General features: G+C 45.2%; 1 protein-coding gene and 1 pseudogene across 3 annotated transcripts in view; both read right to left on the bottom strand.

The window, feature by feature from the left end:
* SAMD12 (sterile alpha motif domain containing 12) overlaps positions 1-26,150 on the bottom strand; it is a 316,862-nt gene that overhangs the window by 32,521 nt on the left and 258,191 nt on the right. The window contains exon 6 of one of the 3 annotated variants that reach the window (XM_045181706.3): positions 12,016-14,878. The exons of the other annotated variants lie outside the window; for them this stretch is intronic. Within the exon in view, the coding sequence (XP_045037641.1) occupies positions 14,859-14,878 (20 nt within the window). The 3' untranslated portion in view covers positions 12,016-14,858. Of the gene's footprint in view, positions 1-12,015; positions 14,879-26,150 lie in introns of those variants that run through there. 3 annotated transcript variants of the gene reach the window in all.
* On the bottom strand, positions 14,908-25,708 carry LOC112315531 (large ribosomal subunit protein uL4-like; annotated as a pseudogene).

The raw sequence follows: 26,150 nt of genomic DNA, 5'->3' as shown, positions 1-26,150 counted from the left end.
GAGGACAGATCTGCGTTTGTGCTCTGGCACGAGCAGACCCCACAGCTCCGCCACTTCTGAGCGCTGCGTTTTCAGCCAGTTTCTTGCCTTCCCTAAGCTCTGCTCTCCCCACTGGCAGATTTAGGGTCATAGTCATGGGACCTTTGTCACAGGCTTAGTGAGAGGGTCTGGGTTAAACGTTTGTATGAATTATTCCACTCAAACCTGGCAACAACTCCCCTGTAAGTGCTCTGTACATGGTAGCCATTTTCCATCACTCCGTTCTGCAGCTTAAAACTTGACGACCTTGGGCAGCTGACGTAACTCCTAGGTGCAGCGGTTTCCTCATGGAAAAAGACGGTGACTAATGATTGTACCTACCTGACTGACTCGTTGGGAGAAATGACTGAGTTACCTATAGTGTGCTTATCAGACATACGGTAAGCCTCTGATGTGTTAGCTACTATTTTTCTCACTATTATCATTACTGCAACTATTTTAAGAATCAATCAAGCCTACAAGAGTAGATTGTGAGGAGCAACCCCACTTGGACTGGGGGCCTAATAGCTCGGTCCTGTTGAACTGGTAATGAGAGGCAACCCTGGACGTGTTTCTCTCTCCAGCCGTGGTGTCCCAGAAGCCTGTCCCCGGCCCACGGGTGTGCCAAGACGAGCCACCTGAGGTTCCACCACAATGCCACTTGCTCTCTCCGTGGGAGCAGCTAGAGTGTGGGAAGGAAGAGTCAGGGGCTGGTCACCGTTTGTTCAGGCCTCCCAATTTTGTAAGGCCTTGCTTGGGGTGTTGGATATTGTTGCTCAATAAGGTATTTTCTGTTATTATTAAAGCCACACAATTATAACAAATGTGAAGATTTAAAAAACCCCAGTGTTTGCTTTTTTCCATCTGTATCTTTCGTCCGCCTTTTCTCCTTTCCTGTCTCCCTCTGTTTCCATATATGGGGAGCTTCAAAGAACGAGTATAGCCATGACCTTGCTCCAACTCTGACAAGCCTCCGTACTACCTTCTCTACCAAAGTTCTCCTTGACCAAGGTTTGGGCTATCTGCACCTGTGATTCGGTGATTTGTCCAAAAGAGCATCAGGAAAAAGTGGGAAACACAGGAGTTCTCCAGTGAGACACCCACTGGTTCAAATCCCAGTTCTAGAAATCCTAGCTTGAGCTTCTAAGCGCTTATCTGTAACGTGAGGTGGTAACAGTAGCTCACTCACGGTCGCACTGAGGGGCTTACATGGGGCCACGCCTGATATTTTAGCATGCCTGGCATGCAGCTGAGGATCACACATGCTAGCTAACACTATTCATTTCAAGTCCGAGCATTCCCGTGTCAGAAAGCCAGGACTCTTGCCAGCCAGAAATTTCCTCTTTTTTAAAATGGTTTACTGTGGCAAAACATACATAATATGAATTTACTATTTGAACCATTTTTAAATATATGGTTAAGTGACGTTAAGTATATTCACACTGTTGTACAGTTATCATTTCCTCTTACTTTGGGGATAAGGCCCATGAGACTTGGAAGCGTATCTTACAAGTTGCCCAAAGTCACACTGAGTCCGGGGACCTCTACCTTCCACCCCTTCAAAGTTCCCTAGCATTTGGGAGGATCTCTTCTTCCTCTCATGCAAACTCAAGTTTTGGAATGAGTAGCAAAGTTGGGAATAAAATCACATCAATCGGTTGCCTCTCACACCCCCCCTGCAACTGGGCACCTGGCCCACAGCCCAGGCATGTGTCCTGACTGGGAATCAAACTGGTGACCTTTTCATTTGTGGGATGATGCCCCAACCCACTGAGTCATACCAGTTAGGGCCCTGTAACAGCCTCAATGGTATTTGGTTGGTGTTATTTTTTCACTTCATAAATGAAGTCATGGAGGTGCAGAGAGGGTTAGTAAGTGACCTAAGGCCACACAGTAAATCGTGGAATGGGAAAAAACCAGGCAGGTTTTTTAGGGATAAAAATTTTTCCCCTGAGCCACAACAATACGGTACCAATATAATAGAGTAGATCTTTTGTGACCATGGGTAAAAAGAAACAGACTCGTCTGTGAACTAAGGGAACTGGAAGTGGAAGAGGAATCAGGTCTCATGTTCTGAGACTGAGAACATAGTTGTATAGTCACACCAGGGTGTTTTTATGCCCCGGAGATGAGAACGATGATGGCAGTGAGGATAACGATCATGCTGGCTGATGATGATGCTGATAACTATCAACCATAGGCAACCTACTGTATTCCAGGTTCTGTATTAGGTATACTCGTTCATGTATATTTGCCGGGCATCTTCGCTTTAGGTACTGGGAATACAGTAGTAAGACAGATACACAAGGTTCATATACTCAATGAATTTACAACCTATTGAACAATAAGGATATTAAATAAATAATTGAATATGTTATCCTAATCCTCAAAATGATTGTATGAGGTGGGAATAATGACAATAACAAGACGACACTGCACTTCTATTGGCTGAGCACCTATGATGTGTCAGACACTCTTCTGGGTGCTTCACATACACAGAAGGCTGTATCTCCACATCACAGCACCTCAGTGAGCCTTAGTTTCCCCATAACAAATGTGGACACAGGTGGGTTTATCTCACACCGAAGAACGTCTAACATAGCCTGCTCTCTCAGGCCTCGCCGGGGCTTTGTTTTCCAGCCAGACCATTTGTAACTTCCATCCTAGGTTTAGATGCAAACATCTGGGTCTAGATCCAAATATCTGGGGCTGGACCACAAAGGGTTTGGGTGCTCACTCTCTAGCAACCACCAGGTCTCCATAGGTGAGAATATCTTTTCCCTACTATCCACCATAAAGAGAAGCAGGGAACCCAAGCTGGACTACGGGATATGAACTGTCTCATGGGGGCTGTTTGCAGAAACCAGGTATCTGCATCTTCACTGTAAAGAGCCCTGGAAGAAATGTCACCTTCATAGGGGCCGGGCTTTCCTGGGGCATGGAGTTAATCAGGTCTGGCCCAGGTCATTCTTCTGCAGGAGTCAGTATTATCTCCACTTCTTTGAATACCCTATACAAGATGATGAAAATTCATATCATAACAATAATATCTAATATTTGTGCAGCTTATTTCAGCTTACATACCATTTTTTCATTGACTGTTTCCGCTGATGCTCATAAAAGCCTGGTAGGATATTTTTATTTTACACTGGAAGCAGATCTTCCAGCTCTGGTCAAGTTCAGGTGACTGCAGCCCTGGCGGACGCCTTGACTGAAACTTCATGAGCGACTTCAAGCCAGAAACACCCAACTAAGCCACTTCTGGATTTGTGACCCGCACGAGAGGCAACAATGTCGTTTTCACAGCGAAACTTTGGGATGACTTCTTATGCATTGATGGGGAACTAACACATTTTAGGAGCACAGAAATTCCTCTTGGAATCAGACAGTTCCGGATTTGCATTCTAGTTTTGCCAGCCACTGAGTTTTAATTTTGGGCAATGCATTCCACCTTTCTATGCCTTAAGGTCCGTACTAATACTGCTTATGCCCTAGGTTCCCACTTTCCCCACCCCCACACCCCGCAGAGTAAATGAAAGGATGCTTGTTTCACACAGTGCTTGGCGCACAGCAAGCAGTACTTGGGAGATACAATTACTGTTGTCAATACAACCTTTTGCACTCATTTGGCAAGTATCTGAAATACTGATTCTTCCTAAAGTACCGACTATAACGCTTGCTCAATTGGATTATGCAAAAGGAAGCTTTTTACGGGGAAGGCGTGTTCCGGTAGAGAACGCAGGTTTCGCCTGCTGTTGCCTGGGGTGCTGAAGGGCATGGCAAAATTAACAGAATGCTGACGAACAGCATTGGTAATGTAATTAAGGTTACACTGAAGAATGAGTCCCCCATCACCCCATCATTCAATCACCTTTCCCTTAACCGGCGGGAGCCAAGAACTTGGCCTCACCTTCCCCTACAATCACCTGACCGCCAGCCATTAGTCCTATCCCTGAGATAGACTCATTGATTTTCGGGGCCAGAGTCCAATATTCTTTCAAATCTGTCTTTTTATGGTCTGCACGAAGGTCAAAATGAATTACATACCCTTATTCTGAAAGAACATTCTGTGTTGGTGTGAGAGTGATTAGAAACTTTTCCCTACTTCCCATTCTTCATATCAAGTTTCTGTCCCTTCTGTCCCAAGGCTCAGTCCGTCCCCATCCCCGGAGGGCAGGGTCAGAAGACAGCTCACCTTGAAAGCCATCCTGTATCGGCAGTCACCCCCTTCAGAGCGGGACTCGTTAAGGAAACCCCTTCCCGCTCAGGCACCTCTGCTTTCTTTTGAGAAGAAGACCATTTGGCTCACTTCTTAGGCCAAAATGATGGTAAATATGTTTCAATAAATCTAAACTTACTGAAACATATGCTCAATGTGATTATCTTGTTAGGTGGTAAACGACTTTCTCATGGGGAAGTTTACGATGTTTGTACCTTGTTGGAAACAATCCTCCTAATAAGCCCCATAGGGATACTTCTGGGAGACAGACTTGGCTGTTGACCTTCACTTGGTCACTGATTAGCTATGTGACCTTGGGCAGGTCATTACATCTTTCTGAGTCTAATCAGTTTCCTCATCTATAAAATGGGGGAATAATACCTGCTTTATCTAGTTTTCAGGGTTTTTATAAAGATCGCATGAGATGATATCAACAAAAGTACTGTGAGAATAAAAATTTTAGGGACCTTCAAGTTGTATAAACTTTCTAGTTATAACAAGTAACTCTACAAACCGGGTTTAATCAGCAAATCCCCCAACACAAAACAATGCCATATGAACGGTATGCACCATAAGTATAAATACAACTAGATTAAAGAAAGAATTTGTTTGGCAATAAAACCCAAAATTATTGAAAGTAGGTTAGTACAAAGATAACAGACTGTCCAAATATAGGCAAAATCAAAAAACTTAATCTACAAGGAAGTCAGACAAATAATCAGAAAAAGAGGCAGGAAACTCCCCACCCAAAATAATCTAAGGCAGGGGTGTCAAACTCACTTTCACCGGCGGCCACATCAGCCTCATGGTTGCCTTCAAAGGGCCAAGTGTAATTTTAGGACTGTCTAAATGTAACTACTCCTTAACTAGGGGAAAGGAGCTTGGCGCTGCTGCCGGGTAGAACCAAGGTGCGGGGCCGGATAAAACAAAGTGGAGGAACGGATTCAGCCCTCGGGCCTTGTGTTTGCCACCTGTGCACTAAGGGTTTGAACAGGCTAATCTTAGCATAGGGAAGCCTCACTGGCTAAGAAGTATTTGGAGCTATGCTCAGATTCCCTGGTTATCAGAAAAACGCAGGTTAAAATATCCAGATACCACTTTGTACCCATCAGACTGGCCAGAATTAGAGATCTGGATAATACCATGCTCTGTAAAGGGAATTCACGCTGGTTCATTCTTATGGGCTGCAACCTGGCAGCACGTAGTAAAATTAGATACAAAGGCGTCAATAATCCAGAATCTCCATTCTTGGACTGAGCAGACAGATCTTTCTCAGGTCTTTGCAGGAGGCAACCCAAGTGTATGTGACCGGGGTAGCAGATAAGAAAATGTGATAGAATGCTACAGGCAATCAGAACCGTAGACTAGATACAAACATAGAAACGTGAGTAGATTTCAAAACAATGTGAGAGAAAAGTGGAGAAACTGAGGTCTATGTCACAGTATTATTTGTGTGGATTACAAGCACATTCACACTCAAAGCAATAGGACATATTAATCATATGTAAGAACACTGGGATTGTTGCTTTAGTGAGCGGGGATTGGAAACGAAATTGGAAAAAGAAAGAGAAAGGAGAAACCTACTAGTGTCCTGAAATAGCTGGAAACATTGTGTGCCGCAGGTCAAGTCCTACCGTTACCTCCACCCTGGGCACCTGAGGTCCAGAAAGAACACCTGCGTGCAGTGCGGGATTTCATTTTTGGAAAAACCATACGCCCAGGTACATACGCGCCTGGAAGATTAAAAGCATTTGACATGAAATATTAACAGTGGTTATTTCTGGGTGCTGGGATGGGATGTGACTCTGAATTTCTTTTGCTTATCTGTATATTCTAAGACTTTCTACCATGGGCTACATTCCATTTGTACAAAGGAAAACAACTTTGCTTAAACATCCTAAAGATGTGTTATGTTTCTCTGTCTTAGTAACCTGTACACGGGCCCATGATGTGGGACTCTGAAGACCTGTGTCCCTGAAAGGTCACTTGAAGTTCTTGTTTCTGGATGTTCTCATGAAAATGGAGAGGCATAAAATTTTAAAGAACTGAGCCTCTGGCAGCCGGATTTACCAAAAGAAAGTATTCTGCATGGAGACAGAGAAAATGACTCACGAGGGCACCGACTTCCTTTTGTGGGCTCCCTCCAAAAACTCAGCAGTGTAGCAATTAAAAAAATATCTCTAACGACTGCCAGGCCGGTTAAAAATCCATTGGCAAGGAACACTTAAAGTGTCTACCCTTCCCCCATTCAGTTGTCAAATACTGTCACTGGCTTTGTTTGTTAGTCACTGGGATTTAGGAACCTTAGCAGACCTTTCCATGGGGTGGCCCCTTCTGTATATTTTTTCAGGGGAAAAAAAAATCCATTCACATTTCTATGTGAAATGAATGTGCTATTAATAATGATTATTAACAGCTGACATTAGAATTCTTCTGAGGGGAGGAAGTATTTTTGTTTGCTAAAGCTTTTTTCATGAGCTGTGTAGGGTAGAAGGAGACTAGTAGTAGAAATCTTGAAAGCTGATGATAATGAAATGCCCTGAACGAGAGAGCGAGAGGAGCTTTGTTTTGTTCTCAGAAGGAAAGAGGAGCAAACGCCAGGAAAGGGGACAGAAGGGACTAAGGAGAGAGGGACCGAGAGGAGGTATAAAGGTTTGAAGAAATAACCAGACAACAGCCACATGTGGGGTTCTTCAGGGGTGGGCAAAAGGAAGTAGGTTTCCAGTTGTGAGTACACGAGACAGTTTATTCTTGTCTCATTATTTATTAATTACCCTACTGTTTACTTGCATTATGCATTGTGCTATTATGACATTCATTTGAGTTAATCAAGCTATGTAATAATCATTACCTGCATTCTCCACGCACACAACTGGAAACCTACTTTTGCCCACGCTTGTATTAACAGGGAAGTGAATGATAAACCTCACGTTGTCTGAGGTCTACAAAGAACTTCTCTTCCCTGCCACACATTTGAAGGCAGGTTTATTTCTGGAAACAGGAGAGGAGACTGGGTGTTATATCACGGAGATACCACGCGTGGAAGCGAGCATTACAGAAACCCCAAGGGCACTCATAGCTCCTCAGAAGCCACGGTCGTTCTGACCTCCACACCTGTCCTGCCTGCTTCTCCAGAGTGCCCACAGCTGGCAAGCCTGTTATTTCCTGCTTCACTGGGAAACAAAACCAGGCACACCAACATGGACACACAACTGCTTTTGGGGGGAATAGGACAAGTTACCAAAGACTGTGAGGGAGCTTCAAGGTCCTGTGCTTCGGCACTGTGAGGCCAGACTAGCTCTCAGAAATGCTTCTCCTGTAACAGCGAGATTCTTCAACAGCCTGGACCACCTGAAGGCTGGTGTCACGAGACTAAAAGTATTAGGCATTCCAGTGATGCGCTGTGCATGCTACAGGGAGAGGAGGGAAGCCACATCGATTGCTGTGTGTCGGCCCAGCCGTATCACTGAGCTAATCTTATTTAACCCTTGTTATCATCCTGGGAGCTGAGGATTATTAGCCCCATTTTACACAGGAGGGGGCTGAGCTCAGAGAGATTAAATCACTTGCCCAACATTTCTTAGAGTTAAGAGGTGATGGTACCAGAATCTGACCCAGACCTGTTTGCAAAGTCTAGTCTCTTTCTACTCTGTTATACTCTTTCTTTTGAAGGCACAATCAAAAGACACACAGCAGCTGCCTTTGGGGAATATTTAATAAAAAAGACCTGACTGACAAGCCATTCTCTTTTGATTTTTGTATCATTTCTGCTGATACATTCAGCATTTATCACAGAATCTTCAACTTGTAATGGGAGCTTTGGAGAGCCGCTAAACTGGATGATCTTTCTGGGACTGGGATGGCCATGGGTGGGGTTTAGGGTAAATTTTGACTGGGAAACGGTAACCTACAACAAGGGACATGGGAGTCCACTTTAGGCAGAAGAACTTACCGAGAGGAAGGGGGAGAAGGGGCTGGAGGAGGCAGCCGGCATGGGGGTGGATCTACAGATCTCGGGTGCGAGCTGGGGAGCAGGTGAGTACGAACATAGATGTTTTCAGTTCCAAGTGCGCTTGGCTCTCTTCGGCTAAGCAAATATGTATTCATTATCTGCTCTGCATGTATCAAGCACTGTGCTACATGCTGGGAACCTAAAGATGAAAATGGCAGAGAATGCGAGACCATGGGGAGCCTGGTCTAACTGGAAAGTAGAGTGGATATGGTTGGTGGCCTCCAAGGTATCTTTGTCCTTTCTCCATTCCTGCAAGGGCCTAGTCTTTTCAGCCATGGAGCTCGGCTGATCAGCACACTCTCATCTCTTTTACACTCATGGTTGGTTTAGGGATGGGCACCAGCCATGTACTGATTGGATCAGTGAACACTGAAGAGCTTTTGTCTGCTGGTGAGAAGAGAAATTCTTTCTTCCCAATTGGATATTAATAAGAAAACTTCTGTTAGGAGCTGTGGCAATTATTTGGGTGCCACAGGGAACTGATCTGATGGTGAAGCCAGGAAGACAGGGTCAAAAGGAAGAGAGGGTCAAAAGAAATACAGGAAATAGAAACCCACTGCTTTATGAATCTCTGGATCAAACTATACCTGAAGCTGGGAAACTCTTTTGATTTATGTGAACCAATGTACTCCAGTGTGAATTGGATTTTCTGTAACGTGCAGCACAAATGTAATTATTTAGAGACATAAAATAGATCATTAAAATATCACATGGCGAGTGCTATAATAAATATATGAACAGAGAACACGGACTTTCAAAGGAGAGGTACTGACCCCAACTCTGGAATACAGGGAAGAGTTTCTGAGGAAAGAATGGTTTAAGTGTGCTTTGAAGGGTGAGCTGGAGTTAGGAGAGGAAGGCGTTTCAGGGAGAGCATGAGTACGGGCCCACAGGCATGAACTATGTGATATTTGTGGGGACCTTGAAAGAGTTCGGCGTTGCTAGATGATGAAGTGCGAAGTTTGGCCAGCAGCCAGCGTGGTTGCAGTGGGGCTGGGTCTCACTCAGAGGGTGGAAAGGAGATAAGGCTTTAGGCAGGGGGGTGATGTGTACAGATTCACATATGGCCGCAAAACGGAGGATAGAATTAAAGGAGGCGAGGAGCCCAGTTAGGAGGAATTCACTCACACTCAATCGCTGTCAAATGGTGCTAGGTACTCACACACAATAAGTGATAAGGAAAATGGACACTGTCCTGCCCTGGAGGAGCTTCCTGTTGCTTGGGATGATTGTAGAAGTTCAGGTAAGGGATGGTAAGAAGCAGAATGAGACGGTGTCTGTAGAGCTAGATGGGTGGGGACACTTCACCTGTGGGAGATAAGAAATTTATATGCAGTAGGAGCTGGGCCTTCCTTACCCTAAATATAGCCTAACTCCAAACGGTCAACTCTTCCTACACCAGAAGCTACTGCTTCTGCTCATAAAACGGGGCTCAGGTAGTATGATTTCCACAGGGAGTATTTACATCTCTACTACTCCCCACAGAATCCTGTTCTCACTCTTGGCTACACTTACATGAACACTTGCTCTGACTACGGAGAGACAAAAGGACTGTTAGCTCGGGGTCGGAGAGGTGGCTAGTATCAGTGAACTGGTGGTGGCTGCACGAGAGGTGACCTTGAGAAGAATGTTAAGATTGCTCAGACTGATTTTTGATGTCTGCCATGGCTGTGGGCAGAATCTGATCGTGACAACGATAGTATATTCACCTACCTGGCCTTAGCCCACTCTTTGTTTTGGCCACTACCTGACGAAACGATTAGTGAGTAGGTGACTTTATTTTTTTAAACATTAGAAGATGTCCACCTCCTTCTGAAAATGTAAGTGCAAGAAATGGAAGCCAATTAGACTCTGATCAGTGCTATCGGACAAAAAGCCCCCAAAACCTTCCTTATTAAAACCCTCTTTTAAGTTCTTAACATGTACTTCTCCTTATAATACTCGACTCACTAAAACAAATCCAATTTAAGATAAATACAGCACTGAGCACCTCTTTATTCATTAGAATCTGTTCATGCTCAAGGACTGTCCTCTGAATGAAATCGCTCCTATTTTCAAAAATGCTACTTGAACTGACAATTAATTTCATTTTCTTACATAAAAAGGAATTTACCATATATCATATATAGGTATAGATATACACCCATATAATTTTTTTCAGTTGCAGTTTCTGTCCTCATAAATTATTTTAGATATTCAATAAAATAGCACCTTCTTAAAGATTTTATATTTTAGAAAGCAAGGAAGATAATTCTAATGACAGGTAGCTTCTCACTCACAAAAGACATGCAGTAATCCCAGGGTTTCTGTGTATTGTGTGTAAGACAGCAGGTTCCCTTTGCTCTTGTCTTAAGCAGCAGCTACAGCCCCTTAGAATGGTCTCGAGTGGAATGTAAACTTTAAATAGGATTAGTTTCCAGCTGCACTATGAACTGTTCATGGAGTCGCAGGTGGAAGGTGTTGCAGACCCACCGTGCTGGTGGCCTCATCACTAGCTGGGTGACCCGAACCTTGCAGCGCCCTCCAAGTGAATGTGGTCCAGGTGGCGGGTGGGGCTTGCCCGGAGGCTGGAGGACTAGCTGAGAAAATCTCCCCTGTATCGTTACTCAGGCCGAGTGTCTGGCCTTTAGGGCAGGAGGGGAAGTAATCAGCTGATTAGAAGTTTCCCTGATCATGCAAGGAGGGCGGTCCATGTGGGCAGGCAGAGCACACCAGAGAGTGCCAGCGTGCCCCTGAACTGTCCAATCCCTGGTACGCATAGGACTCCAAGGAAAGGTGAAAAGAGCATGAGCTTAGAGTGATGGGTCTGACTCCTCACTCACTGAATACCAGCTCCCCACCTTAAGCAAGTTATTTAAACCCTTTAAGCCTCTCTTTCCTAATATTCAGAGTGGGAAAAAATAAGAGGGTTACATCAGGATGAAATAGAATACTTTACATCAAGTAACCGGAACAGTATTTGGAAAGCAGTGGGCACTCGATAAATGGGAAGAACATAAGCTTGTTCATGTTGGTGAATACCCCAAAATACCCCAAGCTTTGAAGTATGAAATGCTAGGCAGGTAGAAAACTGAGATCAAACATCAGTCAATCAACTGTGTTTCCCACTAAGCTGTGAAAAGGTGTCAGGCACTGGGCTAAGACCTGAGAGTCGGATGGGCTGTCCTCCGCAGGCTTCTAATGTTACCTGTAATATTTCCCATGTGCCTAATACTGAGTGAAGTATGCTCACTCAGTCCCCACAACCCTATTACTGCGATCGCCATTTAAAATGCAGGAAACTTCTCATGCACAGAGGTCAGGTAACTTGCTGGAGGTTGTAGGACTTAACCCTTAGGCAACACTACCTCACATTACAGTTCCAGTCACGGACACGGGCATAGGGACTGAGTCAGTGAGACGCAGGACGGGGGTGGATGAGCGGCAGAAGTCAGGAAAGGCTTCATGGGGGAAGTAATTATCCTTTACAACCTTCCAGTGTGGCCTTCAAATTATTCCTTACCCATGTGCATTGGGTGGTTGTCATCAAGGAAGCTGCGCAGCCACATATAACCCAGAGGCACACCAGATGTCTCAGGTGACCGCAGGGTCCCTGCTGCTGCAATCGGGGCGTCGGCGCCAGCTCCGCTGGGTTATAAATAAGGTGATTATCTGGTTTGAAATGAGGTGGCAGGCGTAATCCTGCACCTGAAGGTCTCTTGTCTGCCTAGGGCTCCCTAGATCTTTCCGTCTGCTCCACCCCCCCCCCCCCCCCCACCACCTCCCCACCCTGTGAGCATTGAAAAAAACTTCAGCTTTTGGGTTACTCCTGCATCAGATGTTCTATCCCCAACTGCTGCTTTCTCGGAATAAAAATTTAATCTTCAAAACTGTTCTGCACTGCTGGCCCCAGAATTAAAAGCAAGCACCTTCAATGGGGAAATTAAATTTATTTGATATACCTGTACACGGATAAAATTGGATCCAGCATCCATTTGGTACGCAGGCTCCCACAAAATGCTTTTCGCTACATTCTGTACCTAATACCTAATCGCAGCTGAGCGGGGCTGACCTCAAAGACCTTGTCTCCTACCGAGACTAAGCCAGGGGCAGGCGTCATTTTCCGTTATGGCTTCTCCCCATGCGTGCAGCGTAAGCGACAGCCGAGGGGTCTTCCTTGGGGAGCTAAATATTCAGCCGACTGAATTTTCATTAAAGAAAAAAAAGAAGAGATACCCAGGGGAAAGATACTTCAATTATAAATATCTATATTTCATCATACATTCTCCTTACAGAAGCGCCCTAGTCATGCTCTGCCTGGGTGCCGCGGAGGGGACAACCCAAGGTTTGTGCTGCACGGGTCTTGGCTTTCGGAAGCGTCAAAATGAAGTAAGATCTGCCCTTCTCAAATCCTGTCTAGGTTGCGCCATGCAGCTCCTACAGAGAGTGTCGTGGGTTTTCTTCCCTACCTTTGTTTAGGACACTTAGGCGCCTGATAAGAAGACTGGGCGGATGAAGAGAGTGGGACTGGGTTGGAATGCTGGCTGCCAGGCTACGCTCGCTGATCCTTGGAGGACCAGGATGGAGACAGGGTGCTCAGTCAGATGACCTGGTCTGACTCCTTCCTTCTCGGTCCACACAAGCTGGGCATCTTGTCCGAAGCCCCGGGCTTGCTTTCCACAGAGCCGGAAGAATCCTGCCATTTTTGCCCCGGCCCAGTCTACGCGTTTCCAGCTTAACTAGAGGTCATCCCTTCTCCCTATCCAGCTCTAGAACCCTTCTTGCTGCCTCTGCTCTTTCTTTTTCTTCCTCTTTTTCTTTTTTCCTCTCTTCCTTTCCTCATTTTTCTTTCTTCTTTCCCTCACTTGCCCTCTCTTTTCCTTCACTTTCTCCACTCTCTATTTATCTTCCTTCCTCTGCCACATTCTCCTCCTTTCCCCACTTCATCTTGCCCTCCCTTTCATTTACCAAATGTTGATTGACAGTCTAGGCACCTCATGGACCAATGGCCTTGATGGTGGTAGCTCTTAGCCCAGCAGAGGTAGGAGAGGCCCCTGACCAACATAGCTGCTTTAGAGACAGATGGGATGCAAGCTGGATATTTCTTTGTGAACCAGCTGTTGATGACACATCCCCAAACATAACCCATTTTTGCGTTTGCCATAGCTAAGTAGAGCTGGGCATGGCTGGTATTGCAAGGAGAACCCTGTGGAAGGCTGTTCATGATGAGATCTCACTCTTCGTGATGTGCAATCTCAGGTAAGGCACAGGTGACGGTTAAGTTGATGTGTCTGGGCCACGGGGTCCCCAGATGTTTGGTCAACCTGAGTGTGCCCGTGAGGGTGTTTCAGGATGAAATTAACACTTACGCCAGCACATTGGGTAAAGCAGATTGCCCTCCCCAACATTCTCTCTCTGCCCGGCGGTCTTTGAGGTGGGACATCGGTTTTCCCCTGCCTTCAGACTGGGACTGAATCTACAACATTGGTTCCCTGGGTCTCCGGCTTGCTCACTGCGGTCCTTGAACTTCTCCACCTCCCCTCGCCCCTATTGGTTCTGTATGTCTGGAGAACCTAGACAAACACCTCGTGGTTCTAGGAGTTACCTCAGTGCCAAAATAGGAGTGGTGGCAGACGTACTCTGCATCATTTCTGTGCAAATGGTTAAATAAATTATCTAAACTAAATTATCATAAAATGTAATGCTCCATATTATTATTTTTTAAAATAAAATGTCCTACCTTTCTTTTGTATTTATAAGGATACACTACATATTCTCTGCACCTCACGGCCTAACAAGTTGCCTTGTAAACAGTAGGCCCCAATTTGTCGTAGGCATTGTTGCCAGAGATGGCAGGTGTTTTGTGAAGCTTACGCTCCTGGTATTGTGGGTGCCGAGATGAGAACATGCAGTAGTGATGTGCTCTCAATGCCCCACATATCTCCGACATTTAGCACATGCTTGTTTAGCTAAATGGGTAAACGAATGAACTCACTAACCTATCCACCAACCCAGGCCAGGCCCCAGAAAAGGAAGGTAGTCTGACCAATGAATAGAACACTAACAGGCAACAGAGAGAAGATTTATGTGAAAAGAAATCTATTGACGCTTAATTCCAAAACATTTTGTAGAGTACCAGCTATGCACCAAGAAGAAAATGCCCCCAAGGTGAAATAGAACACCGAGGCTTTGGGGTTGTAACTATACCTTCTGTTAAAAAGTTCTTATGTTTCAATCTTGTTGAAAGATTCCATTGTATCCAGGAAATTCTCTCAATCACTTTTAGGAAAAGGTCAAGTTTAAATGACAATGACAACCACCACTGTAACAATAATAATGCCTAAACCATAGTCTTCTGCAAGTAAAATAGACTCCAACTACGGGAAAATTGGCCACATCTGTTGTGGACAAAAGATGAAAGACTTGGAGGAGAGTGGTGGGAATGGGGCCAGAAGCCTCCTATTTTAGGATATAACTTAGGTTCTGAAAAATCATTCTCGAGTCAGTCAGTCCCTGTATGTCGGGTATCAGTTTGCACAGAACATTTCCACCCGGGGGCTGTTGACGGGATGGTGAAGAACAGCGGCACAAGTGGCAGCGAGGTGACACTCGTCTTCCCAATGGCTCTTATCAGTGCTGCAGCCTCCTGGCTGGAAACAAGAAAGTTCCAGAGAAGATGATTCATGCTGCATGGAAAGAGACAGTGAGCTGTGCTGGAAAGGATTTAAGTAACACCCCTTACGCCATCATCCGTCTTTCCACAGCAGGCTCCTGGGAGACAATCATTAACAACACGTATCTGAATTGTTTCCATGCCCTCTGTCCTGGGGGCCCTGCTCCTTCCACACGCCCCCACCCCATTTCTTCCCATGACAAATGAGTCATGAGAGTCCCTCTGCTCCTACAGGACCACACCCCAGGATGGGCCTTTCAGACACACCCGCGCCCACGGCTCGGCTGTGCTGCTCCTCACACTGTCCTCCACCCAGCTTCCAGCTCGTCTCTACTCCATCTCCTTGGCCCATCTTTCTATAGCCCCTCTTGTGTTGTGAGGTCCACCCTTTGTTCTTCCTCCAGATTGATTTCAGGGGCTGTGATGGACAGCTCTGTTGTTAGTTTCTTTTGTACTTGCTCACCCCCCACCCCAAACCAACGTCTCCTGCTTGCGGGCCTTCTAGATCAGGTATAATCTACTCCTTCCCTTTGGTTTCTCATATTTCTTCCTTGATGACTCGCCCCAATGTTCGCTCAATCCTAATTTTCATGATTTAACCTCAATTCTGTTGAGTTGATGCTTTTGGTATTTCGATACCTGCACAGACTTTACATTGGTAAGCTCACAGGGTCACCTTCAAACTGGAAAAGTAACCTGCATCACTGTGATGATTTCAATACAGATGCCAGGATGGACTGCGGAAAAAGGGAAAACCACATACACCTGGTTCTAAAAAGAGCCAGGTGTGTGCCCGCTCTTTTTTTCTCGTTTTCCTAAGAAGTGTAATTTTGTTCCATTCCCACTGTAGAAAAAAAATGTAGATTAACCAAAAAAAGGAAGAATAAATAAAATGAAATGACCCTAAATACTATCTTTTGGAGATGGCTGGTTTTAACATTTTAATATCTATTATTTTGAAATATTTCTGGGTGTAGTGGATATAGGATATATTAAATAAATAACTACTACATACATATACATGTACACATATATTCACTTGTTACACACAGAGCTTATTCTACAACTAATATAAACATGTGTGGGTAGCCTACAGGTTACCATTTTTACAGTTGCTATGAGAAAACATTTTCTCTTTGACACAGTACTATTCCTGGGGTTTAGTTGCCCAGGCTAGACCTCAAGAATTAATTTAGCCTAGGAAGCATAAGAAGAATTTTATCTAGTGTAAAGTGGAGAAGGCAATCCGAAGACCTGTTTTCTGCTTTTACTTCTGCCATTCCCAAATAAAGCCCTGCTGTTTGTCTCACACACTCTGGACTGAAACTTGACCTAAGACAAATGAGGCAGAAGCGTCCATGTCCCCATCTTGAAAATAAAGATAATAAGTCACATCTCCAAGGCTTCCAACAGTTCTCTTAAATGACATACATAAGAACGGCCAGCACCTAGCAAGGACCCCACAAACAACCACCAAACAGGCAGCAGGACCTCCTTAACTCAACATCTCTGCACTGACGCCCTTTGCTGCCTCAGAACCCCTTGTTCAGTGAGCCCTTTAGGGTACCTTAGATTCAAGCGGATGGAGAGAATTCGAACCAGAATTTCACAACGGCACTGTTTCCACTTTTGCCTAAGCCCCCCTCATCCCTCATTTCCCACTGGGTTACCAATCTTGGGTTCTGTGCGAGCTGAACTTGTCTCGTACCACACCCCCGCTTGCTCATGCTCCAGACACACTGGCTTCAAGAAATCGCCGTGTGATGGTTGCATTAGAAAAGGCACTGGGAACCACTGCCTGCTCCTCTTTGTTAGGAATGCAGAAAAAACAAAGCTAAGTACCCACCGTCTTCCCAAGTCACTTCACCTAACTCCTGCTCTGCTCTGAGGAGACGAAATGCCAGAGAAGTGCTATCTTTCACCCACAGAAGCATGTGATTTAATCAGTCACCTTCAGCCAAAATATGGTCAAGAGTCACCACAATAAAAAGCATCCTCCACCCAGCCCAATTAACCAGTGACCTATCTGAAATGTCAAGATTGCAGACCCCCAGAGACACGGAGATCTTTTCTGACAAATGGTGCCTTTTTGAAAATACAAATAGAAGGGTACTATCTTCTAGGGATTTCTTTATCTCCCAAGGACCGGCTATTTTCTTGAGTTAGCCAGGTCACGCTGTGTTGATTTCTTCAACAGAATTCCTCGCTGAAATGACCTGATGAAATCTGCAAGTACAGGTCACAGCATCCTTGGGCTCATTCAGTTCAGGGGCCATGGGGGTGGGGAGTAAGCTTGGATTCTGGGTGATCCCAGACCAGCCCTGTGGTGATCTTGCTACAGCAGCGTGATCTCAGGTTTTGTATTCCCAGGCGGAAACGAGTCAGTCTTGGCCTCCTTTCTCAAGGATCTGGCTGGTCCAGAATCACTATCTGGAAACCTGTCATCCACGGGGGCTGTTAAGATCAGTCATGACCTTGAGAAAATGCAGCAAGTCAAATACCATTCTTCTCCCAGTGTTCAGACTCCTATTGGACACTGATCCCTTTTTTATTCTGTCCAGAGCCATTTTTAAAAAAATGAAATGCTTTCCTCTGACCTTGCACACCATTCAGGTGAGGGTACCCCACAGGTTCCTTTATTCTGGTGTGAGACATTAGTCCTTGCTACGGCAGCCAGAAATAGCCTAACAACTTGGTCAAACAAGCTGTTAGAGAGGCCTGAGATTCTGTCCACTGGTGTCAGGCAGATGCTGAGAGTCGTCCCCTTTCTTCCTGTCCAATGAAAAGCACAAACATTTGCAATGGGGGGACAAGGAGGAGCTGAATGTTGTCCCCTGAGCTGAGGTCTGCTGGGCCACGCCCACTCTGCAAACTTAAAAGAGAATGGCAGCAGAACAGCAAATGGATTGGTGTTTAATCATTTTATTTCTCCCCTCTGGGATGATTACAGTTCCCTCTTTATCTGTGACTTGAAAGATTAGCCTATGCTTTCATTACAAACCATGTTCCTCATCTGGATTTTTAAAGTCGTTATCTTTGGCTTGATATATCTTACATAAGTTTTTTTTTTATCTTGACAATTGGAAAGTGAAGTTATATTCTTACTATTCAGTCATGTGTCTCCTTCCCCAAACATTTTTGAGTGCCAACAATGTGCCGGGTACCATGCCACTGTACCAGGTGCTAACACATTAGAGATTTATATTACGTGATACCAGGCTCTGTGTAGCCTCCTGGACAATATAAGTGACATATTCTCCTCTCATATAATTTCTAAATGGAAGCAGGGGTGAGAAGGGTGGTGAGGAAATAAAAGACTAACTGTTCTCTGCAATGTTTGTACCCAATTGGTAGGAATGTTTGAACTATTTTTATCCCTCTCTTATTTCATCCTAAAACAAAGACGTGGGAAAACTGATGTGGGTAAAATCATTCAGTCAGGTCGATCATCACTGTGGCAATACCACACTTACCTGGCAGATGTCCCTAAAGCAGGAATTCAGAACTGAGAAGTAAGAAAGCCTTTGCATGGGTCAAACAAACCAAGTCCATCTGCCAGGCTCCTGCATGCCCGGGCCCAAACTCAGGGACTGATTCTCATTTTAGACGCATTCTGTGAAAACTGGCTGACTGCGTTTTAAGTCCTCAGCAGATTAGAAAGGGAAAATTACTACACTTTGATGATTACAGGAAAGTGACAGCTGTCAGCCTCACAGGGAGAAAGGGAGGAAAAATAAAAAGCATGAAATGCAGACACAAGGTCTACAAACACGTAGCAGACCGGGGATGCAGAAAAGTAATTCTAACAGGTCTTGATGACGTCATAATTGTGACAGCCAGTGGTCCCGTGTAGCAGCCCAGGAGCTGTGTTTAACAGGCCAGGATGTGACCAATGTGTTTTAGAAAGATTACCATGCAGAATGGTTAAGATTGAAAAAGAATGTTTAGTGTAGTTATTCTCAATAAAGGGATGATTCTGCTTTCCAAGGGGACATGTGGCAAAGTCTGGAGACATTTCTTGTCACATTTGTTTGTTTGAGGGAGGAGAATGTCAATGGCCAGTGGGTAGAGGCCAGGGACGCTGCAAAACATCCTACAGTGCTCAGGACAGCCCCTCCCCACCCCCAGCAGAAAAGTATTCTGACCTTGGATGTGCATAGTACTGAGACTGAGACACTCTGCTTTAAAAACCGTGATGTAATTAATTGGGAAATTCACCTGTGTGGCCCATCTCAGCTGCTACTGATGTGGGAGAAGGAGCCATCCCTGCATCTTATCTGTCACATTCTTTATATGCATTCCAGGCACCTTGATCCACACAATAATCTTAGAGAGAGCTGAGGGAGCAAGAGCAATTCCCACTTTAGAGACAGGAGAGCTGAGAGACAGGAGGCTGGATGGGGTTTCCAGTGATGAGTGGTGGGTCCTGATGCCCCGGCTTGTGCTTATCCCCAGACCACTGCTCTTTAGATCCACCCATTTCTCGAACAAAAAGGAGGAGTCAACACGATGCCACTTGCTAAGATATATCACATTTAATTGTAATAACAAAGTGGTGGGACTTCGGTTCTTGAAGCGGGCGAATCAGAAGTATCTCACACTTGCTTATTGGACATGTTGTGGCGACTCCGGGTGATTTTCTCCAAGAATCCAAACAAAGCCTCATAAAGGCCCAGATCTTTTTCCCGTGTCCCCTGTATCTTACACAGTGGCCACATCGATGATTTCTAAACAAGTTTTGTATATTTGTGTGATTTATATAGTAGTCTTTCCTCTGTCCCTTATGGCATTCTGTCTTCATTCAGTAAACTCATACTCGTTCTTTGAGATCTAGAATAAACGTTCCCTAATACCAGAGCTGGTGGCTTTGTCATCTGGGCTCTCATATTATTTTCTAAGTGTCAGTATCATGTTAATTACTATGGGTATTAACACTTATTCGCTTGTGTGTCAGTCTTCTACCGCCAGATAGAGTCTCTTCGGGGGGGTGGTCAGAGTTGTGCTGGATTTTCCCCTTGCCCTTTCCAGCCCCCTCCATGTTCTGCTCCAAGCCCTGCTCCAGAGGCTGGCCTCTGTGAACCGCACCGATGGGTTCCCAGTCCCTCCGGCTTCCAGCAGGCATTGCAGAAGGCAGGAGAGGAGTGGCCTTGGAGTTTATCCTCTTTGGCTACCTCCCCAGCCAGAGCTCCCTGCATGAGGTCCCCGGTGCACCTCCCAGAGGTGACCTGCTCATACGAGCTTTTCTCCAGCTTTGAGGACTCATCTGGGGCGTCAATGGTAATGATGACCACTGTCACGATGCCTGGGAAACTCTGCCATCCCCTGTGACTTTATTTAAACCCAGCCCATGTTTTGGAAACTTTCCTCAAATGATAGAATTTAACTGAGCTATTCCTCTCCTTTACAATACTGTCTCAGGGTCTAACAATATACCTGGCTCAAAGACAACACTCAGGAAATGTTTGCTAAAAGTATAAACGAATCAATACAGATGTTACAAAAAAATTTTACTGTCAAAATATTTCATGTCAAAAAATCTGCTCTCATCAAAGTCTTCTATTTCCACAAAAGTAGTGGATGTTTTTTGGAACTTGACTAGACACAGTGCCAGTTTTATTAGCATTGCTGTTCTTTGTCTTTTTCAACTTCATAGAAAACAGAAAGCAGGTGACGGCTCTGCCTTCCCTAGAGCATCAACAGCTCTCCTGGATTCTTCGTTACCAACCTCAAGCACAAAACAAAAACAAAGCGTGAAACTTCTGTCCAGACCAAGCCCTGGTCAGAACACCTCCACCTCGGAGGGTGCACATAGTGACAGCCAGGTAGACGGGGACGGGAAATAATCAAATCCACCGAGCCTCGCAGTGCAGCAGAAGGTTTTATCTGCAGATTCGACACATTAAATGAGCAGCAGTCTCGAAGACCTTCTTTTGGAGCCTCTTGGTAGCTGTGGTTTCTAAGTTAGCAAATGCCTGCTGTTAATGTGAAAATGGGTTTCAACTAATTTGGCAACCAAGAAAACACTGGTTTTATTATAGTGCACAGTTAGCACTTTCCTAGGCAGAGTTCATAGTAATTATAGCTTTTGACCATTTGTAAAGTTTTTACAGTAGGTGACAGGTTTCGTACTGGACATTTTTCAAAGGTTATTTATCTTCATGCCAGTACTCCAAGGTAGCTATTATCCAGCCATTCCACAGAGGGCAAAGCGGAGCCTCGGGTGGCTCCTTGCAGAGATGGGATTTGAATGTGAGTATCTGACTCGGAAGTCACAGGATGGCTCTGGCTGGTGTGGCTCAGTGGGTTGAATGTTGGCCTGTGAACCTGAAGGTTGTTGGTTCCATTCCCAGTCTGGGCACATGTCTGGGTTGTGGGCCAGATCCCCAGTTGGGGGCATGCAAGAGGCAAGCAATTTATGTTTCTCTCCCTCTCTATCTCCCTCCCTTCCTCTGAAAATAAATCAATAAAATCTTTTAAAAAAAAAGAGGAAGTCACACTTTGGAAACTGCCCTTCTCTGATTAAGAGACGCTCACCCCTCCTATCAAAAGAGAAACAAGCATATGAAAGGACTTTTTTTTTCGTGTTCCTTACTGCCTTTGATATGGTTATTCAAACTAGCTGTCCACAGTGTTTTTACCTTTATGGAATAAACAAATGTAAGCTCGGGCCGCAGGCTTCTTTCCTTCCATGATGGGTTTCTTTTCTGCAGGCTTCTCAGCTGCTGGTTTCTTGGTAGCTGCAGCCTTTCTTCCCACCAAAGCCTTCTGCTTCTTAACACTGACAGCCTTCTTTCCTTTCTTCTCTACCACCAGCTTCTTGCCTGGAACCCCTTCTCATCTGGTTTGGCTTCTAGTGCCGAAGCTGCTCTATCCACCCGGAGCTTGTGGTCCCTGGCCTGGCTCAGAGAAGTGTCCTGGCACACGGTTGTTGCATGTGGGTTTAACTTCAACCCGGTTTTTAACTTCTCAGGTTTTTTAGGGGATTCTTCTTAAGGACTCTGCGATGAATCCTCTTGCGTGGTGCTTAGAGGGTCTCTGGGTCTCTGGGCTTTGCAAGATTCTGCTGAGATCTGCACCAAGCATCGAGTGCACGGAAGGTTGTAGTTACTCTGGAGGGAGGCCGCTGTACGCCAAGGGCCACACAGATCATCTCCGACTTGCAGAAAGCACTTTCAGTCCAAATGCAGACACAGCCACGTGCCCACCAGGAGCAAGTTTCAAAGTGTTCACTTTGCTTACATTAGGCAGAGTCGTTTCAGAGGTTTCTGAAGGCTTTGAGGAGACCATTGTCCTCATTACAGATGATCCAAAGTCCCCTGCACTGGATACGATGACAGCTTCTCATTTTGCCCTTGCCAGCTCTCATTCACTGAGAGGCATAGACCTCTGTGATATCATTCTAGGCCTTAAGCTTCTGAAGAAGCAAAACAGCCCCCTTGGTTTTCTTGCAGCCTTCAACTTTACCCTCAGCCACCAAAGGAAGTCAGGAACTTCCTCGGTACGATGACCTTTAGACACGACCGTGCTGGTCAGGCCGAGGCAGCCAGGGCAGAGCAGATGGCGTATCGCTCCTGTGCTATGTTCTCTCTGCAATGCCAAGAGCACCAGGTTTTGTTTGGTGCAAACATGCAGCCCCCAGGACACATATTTCCAAAAGCACCCTGGCTAGGACGATGAGTCCCACCACCTCGAACTCTGGGAATTCGAGCCACAGCTCTGCCAGCACCCCAGGACTCAGCCCTGGTCTGATGTCCCACCAATTCACTGACAGCAAAGGGGGGTCTCCTGTTTTTGTGCCAGTTGGTATGAACAAGGTTCACAATATCTGGTCAAATGGGAGCCTTGAGCACAGCAGGTGAAGTGACATTTTTGCCAGATGATTCCCTTTTCAGAGCGCACTGGCATCAGTGGGCGAGCACATACCCTGGTGTGGAGAGGAGACAGCACACTCCTCTCAGCCTGGTGGCTCCCACAAGAAAGAAAAGGTGGGACTTTTGAATTTGCAATTTACTGTACACTGGGTCTTTCGGTGTGGAATTCTTTGACCTTCAGTCTGGCCAGGGAGACTAAGTCACTTAGTTCTGAGAGTAGATTTTGGATGATGCCAAGTTAAAAAAAAAAAAAAAGAGAGAGAGAGAGAAAGAATAAAAGGACCACAATTTCACAAATTTTCAAAGGTGAAGTGATTTCTACCTGGTAACAAAACATCACTTTTCTATTTCTGTTCATATCTTCCCCACTAAGAGACAGAAAGCTCAAGGCTCATGCACACTTGATTGTTTCTTTAAAAGTTACCCAGAACCTAATATATTACTAAGAAACTACAACGCAGAGCAGATGGAAAGCATAAAGCAGATGCAGACCTGAAGCCTAAATAGAGATGAACAATTTCTCAGTTAACAACAAGAGAAGGAGGTGGCAGCACAGACGACACGGAAAAGAAACAGTCATGCTGGAGACATTCCCGGGAGATGCACACATTCTCACACGCGAACGGAGCAAGAGGATTGTTTCACGCATTTCAAGTGGCAGCCCCTTATGTCTTCCTGGGGTACAAACCAGGCTTCTGTGCAGCACTCGGGATGAAAGCCAAAGGAAATCTGAAGACTCCAAGGCCATGGCTAGACTACGGTTGGAAACAAACCACCCAGGGTTTCGCTGGCGTTGTAGCATGGCGTTCAGCCATTACGAGCATTTTCTGTATCGGGGAAGGCGCCCAAGTAACCCTAGCCAAAGATGAGAGGAAGAAGATATCTTATTTCTCCTGACAAGTTTTTGGCTTATTTTTATTTTAATAATTTAAGGACGCTTATTTTATAGCCATTTTTGAACATATGCAAATATAGTGAGAATATTATGGACCCATGTTACCCATCACCCAATTTCAATGACCATCTGCACCCGCCACTCTTGTTTCAGCTCATATTCCCGCTCCGCTATTTTTCGGTATTTTAACACAGTCTCGATAAAGTGCTTTCGCTTAGTTTCCCCGGTTTTGTAAAACGTGCCTACTCCCTATGATTGCTCTTGGGAAGGAAACTACAAAGTGTGATGTACAGAAAATTCTCGTGTGTGGATGTGTGACGACAACGGCAGACGGTGTGCAAAGGTGAGACTTTCACTGTCACCTCTGGGAGCAGAACAAAATAGGACAGAAAAATCAGTGGCATTATTAGGGATATGGCATTATTTTAAATATTGACTACTGGGAGATGTGAAACTTTTCAGACATACATGTAACTGAAATTAAGTAACAGAATTCTGTTCTGAGGCACAGACACACGAATCTCCGCCACCCCTCTCCCCAAATCTGTTAGTGAGTTATGTTTAAAGGCTGGATTTTTATTTGAATTATTGCCCTTAATGCAACGCACCCCTTCCCCACCCAAAAGGCATTGCTGCCAGCTTCTAAGAAGTGAAGACCTCCGTGTCGAATGAAGGGGAACGTCAGGAGAAAGATCCCAGCAAAGATCAAGAGGAGCCTATGAGAAAACACAGCGGAAGAAGTTTGTGTGTATGTACTAGGAGACGCTGGCTGACGGGTCCTGCTCAGAGGCAGCACCTGTGTGGGCAGAGAAGTTGTGGAAACGCACACAGGGCTCTCAGTAAATGCACGAACAGTCCTCAACAGGCTTGCCTGATGTGCGAATGCACCAACTACTCCTCCCTTAGGCCTCGAGAACATGGATTTAATCACGGGATTTGAGACTTCCTTTTCTTTGTGACCACTAAAGCCCCATTCCATTGCTATTAAAATAGTGCTGTCTTTTGTTGTTTCTTAACATAAGTTTCAGTTTTATTTTCAGTTTGAGTCCAACTTCCTTACTCTGTTTCTTAAGGAAACCTGCAAAAATCAAAATGATCTTCCAGTTAACTGTCTTTCCACAAGGCAAGTGGCTCTGGGATGACCACTCTCATAGCGTCTGTTCTAAGGGAACTTAGTACTCGTTGAGTGTCTTTGTGAGATCAACACTGACATGTCTTCATCCACCTTCACTTCCTCCCAAGTTCCCCTAAAGGATACACTCAAACCCTGGACTTCTGGCCATCTTTTACTAAGTTTTCCACCTTAAAATTTGTCTTCACGTTTCAATTCGATGACATAACTAATGTCTTGGAGTAGTCTTCTGGTTTTCAAAGCCAAAAGGGGAGACAACATTATTTTAATAGAAAACAGTCTGCAAACACCGGTTATCCGTTGCAAAGTCTGCAGGACACTCAGAGCTGCTTGGTTTCTGACGGTGGTCAGTGTATCCGCTAGAGTGAAAGTAGGGTTACTGCCATGAGCTCAGGAGTGAAATGGGTGAAGGCAGGAGGCCAGGGGAAGATGGAAAACGAAGCAAATGTACTGGGGTGAGCCCTGGGACTCTGGCACTGTGACACAGGCATCTGCATTGTCTTACACGTGTCCGTAGAGCGATTCAGAGGCACACCAAACTTTACATTCCCCATGCTGTTCCTACCTGGTTGGAGAATCGAAGGAGAATCGAAGGAGAAGGAAACGATGATGAAATTTTGTGAACCTGGAAGCATCACAAGGTGGGGACTTCAATTGAGACTTACTGTCCTTTGTAGAACAGAAAGGACCACCCACGGAGTAAGGTTAATTCTTCAAGTACCTTCCTATGACCTCTACTACATTGCTCTTCACGTGGTCACTGAAAGTTTCATTACCCTGCAAAGGGCAGGGCGCAGGTAATGCTGCTCAGTTACTTCCAATGGTGATTACCCGAGGGAGCGGAAATGGTCTGCAATGCGTCCTTTCATAACGAGAGCCTCCTGAATCCAGATACGCCAGCACTATCATCGCCACTGAACTTGCTAAGTATTCCCCGCTCTCCTTAGGACTCGTACATCTTCAAGATGTCCACAACGGCTAATTGATTTAAGACTTGGCCAGGCAGCTCCAGGTGGCTAATTGGTAAAGAGATATCTCAAAGCGGATTCGTCTTTAATTATGGGCATTCAACATCTTTATGTAGGTTTTATGAGATATTAAATGCATTTTCACTAGACAAGTCATTGAAGCCATATGGCAGCCTTGGATATGTAGAACAAATCAGGCCTGATGAAGTATTATTTATTTATTTATTTATTTCAGAGTGGCAAGATGCTCTGTGAGGGTGCTTTTTACAAGTTGAGGCTAGAAATTCAAGGAGAAATCATTCTTTAAATATTGCTTTGGGATGGATGGAGGATGATGCAAGGGCAGACGGAGCCCAAAAAGCAAGGAGAGAAAGCGATCCAAA

Source organism: Desmodus rotundus, chromosome 8, assembly GCF_022682495.2.
Source record: "Desmodus rotundus isolate HL8 chromosome 8, HLdesRot8A.1, whole genome shotgun sequence".
Lineage (NCBI taxonomy): Eukaryota > Metazoa > Chordata > Mammalia > Chiroptera > Phyllostomidae > Desmodus > Desmodus rotundus.
Note: the sequence above shows the minus strand (reverse complement) of the source record. Positions and strands in the feature narration are given on the sequence as shown.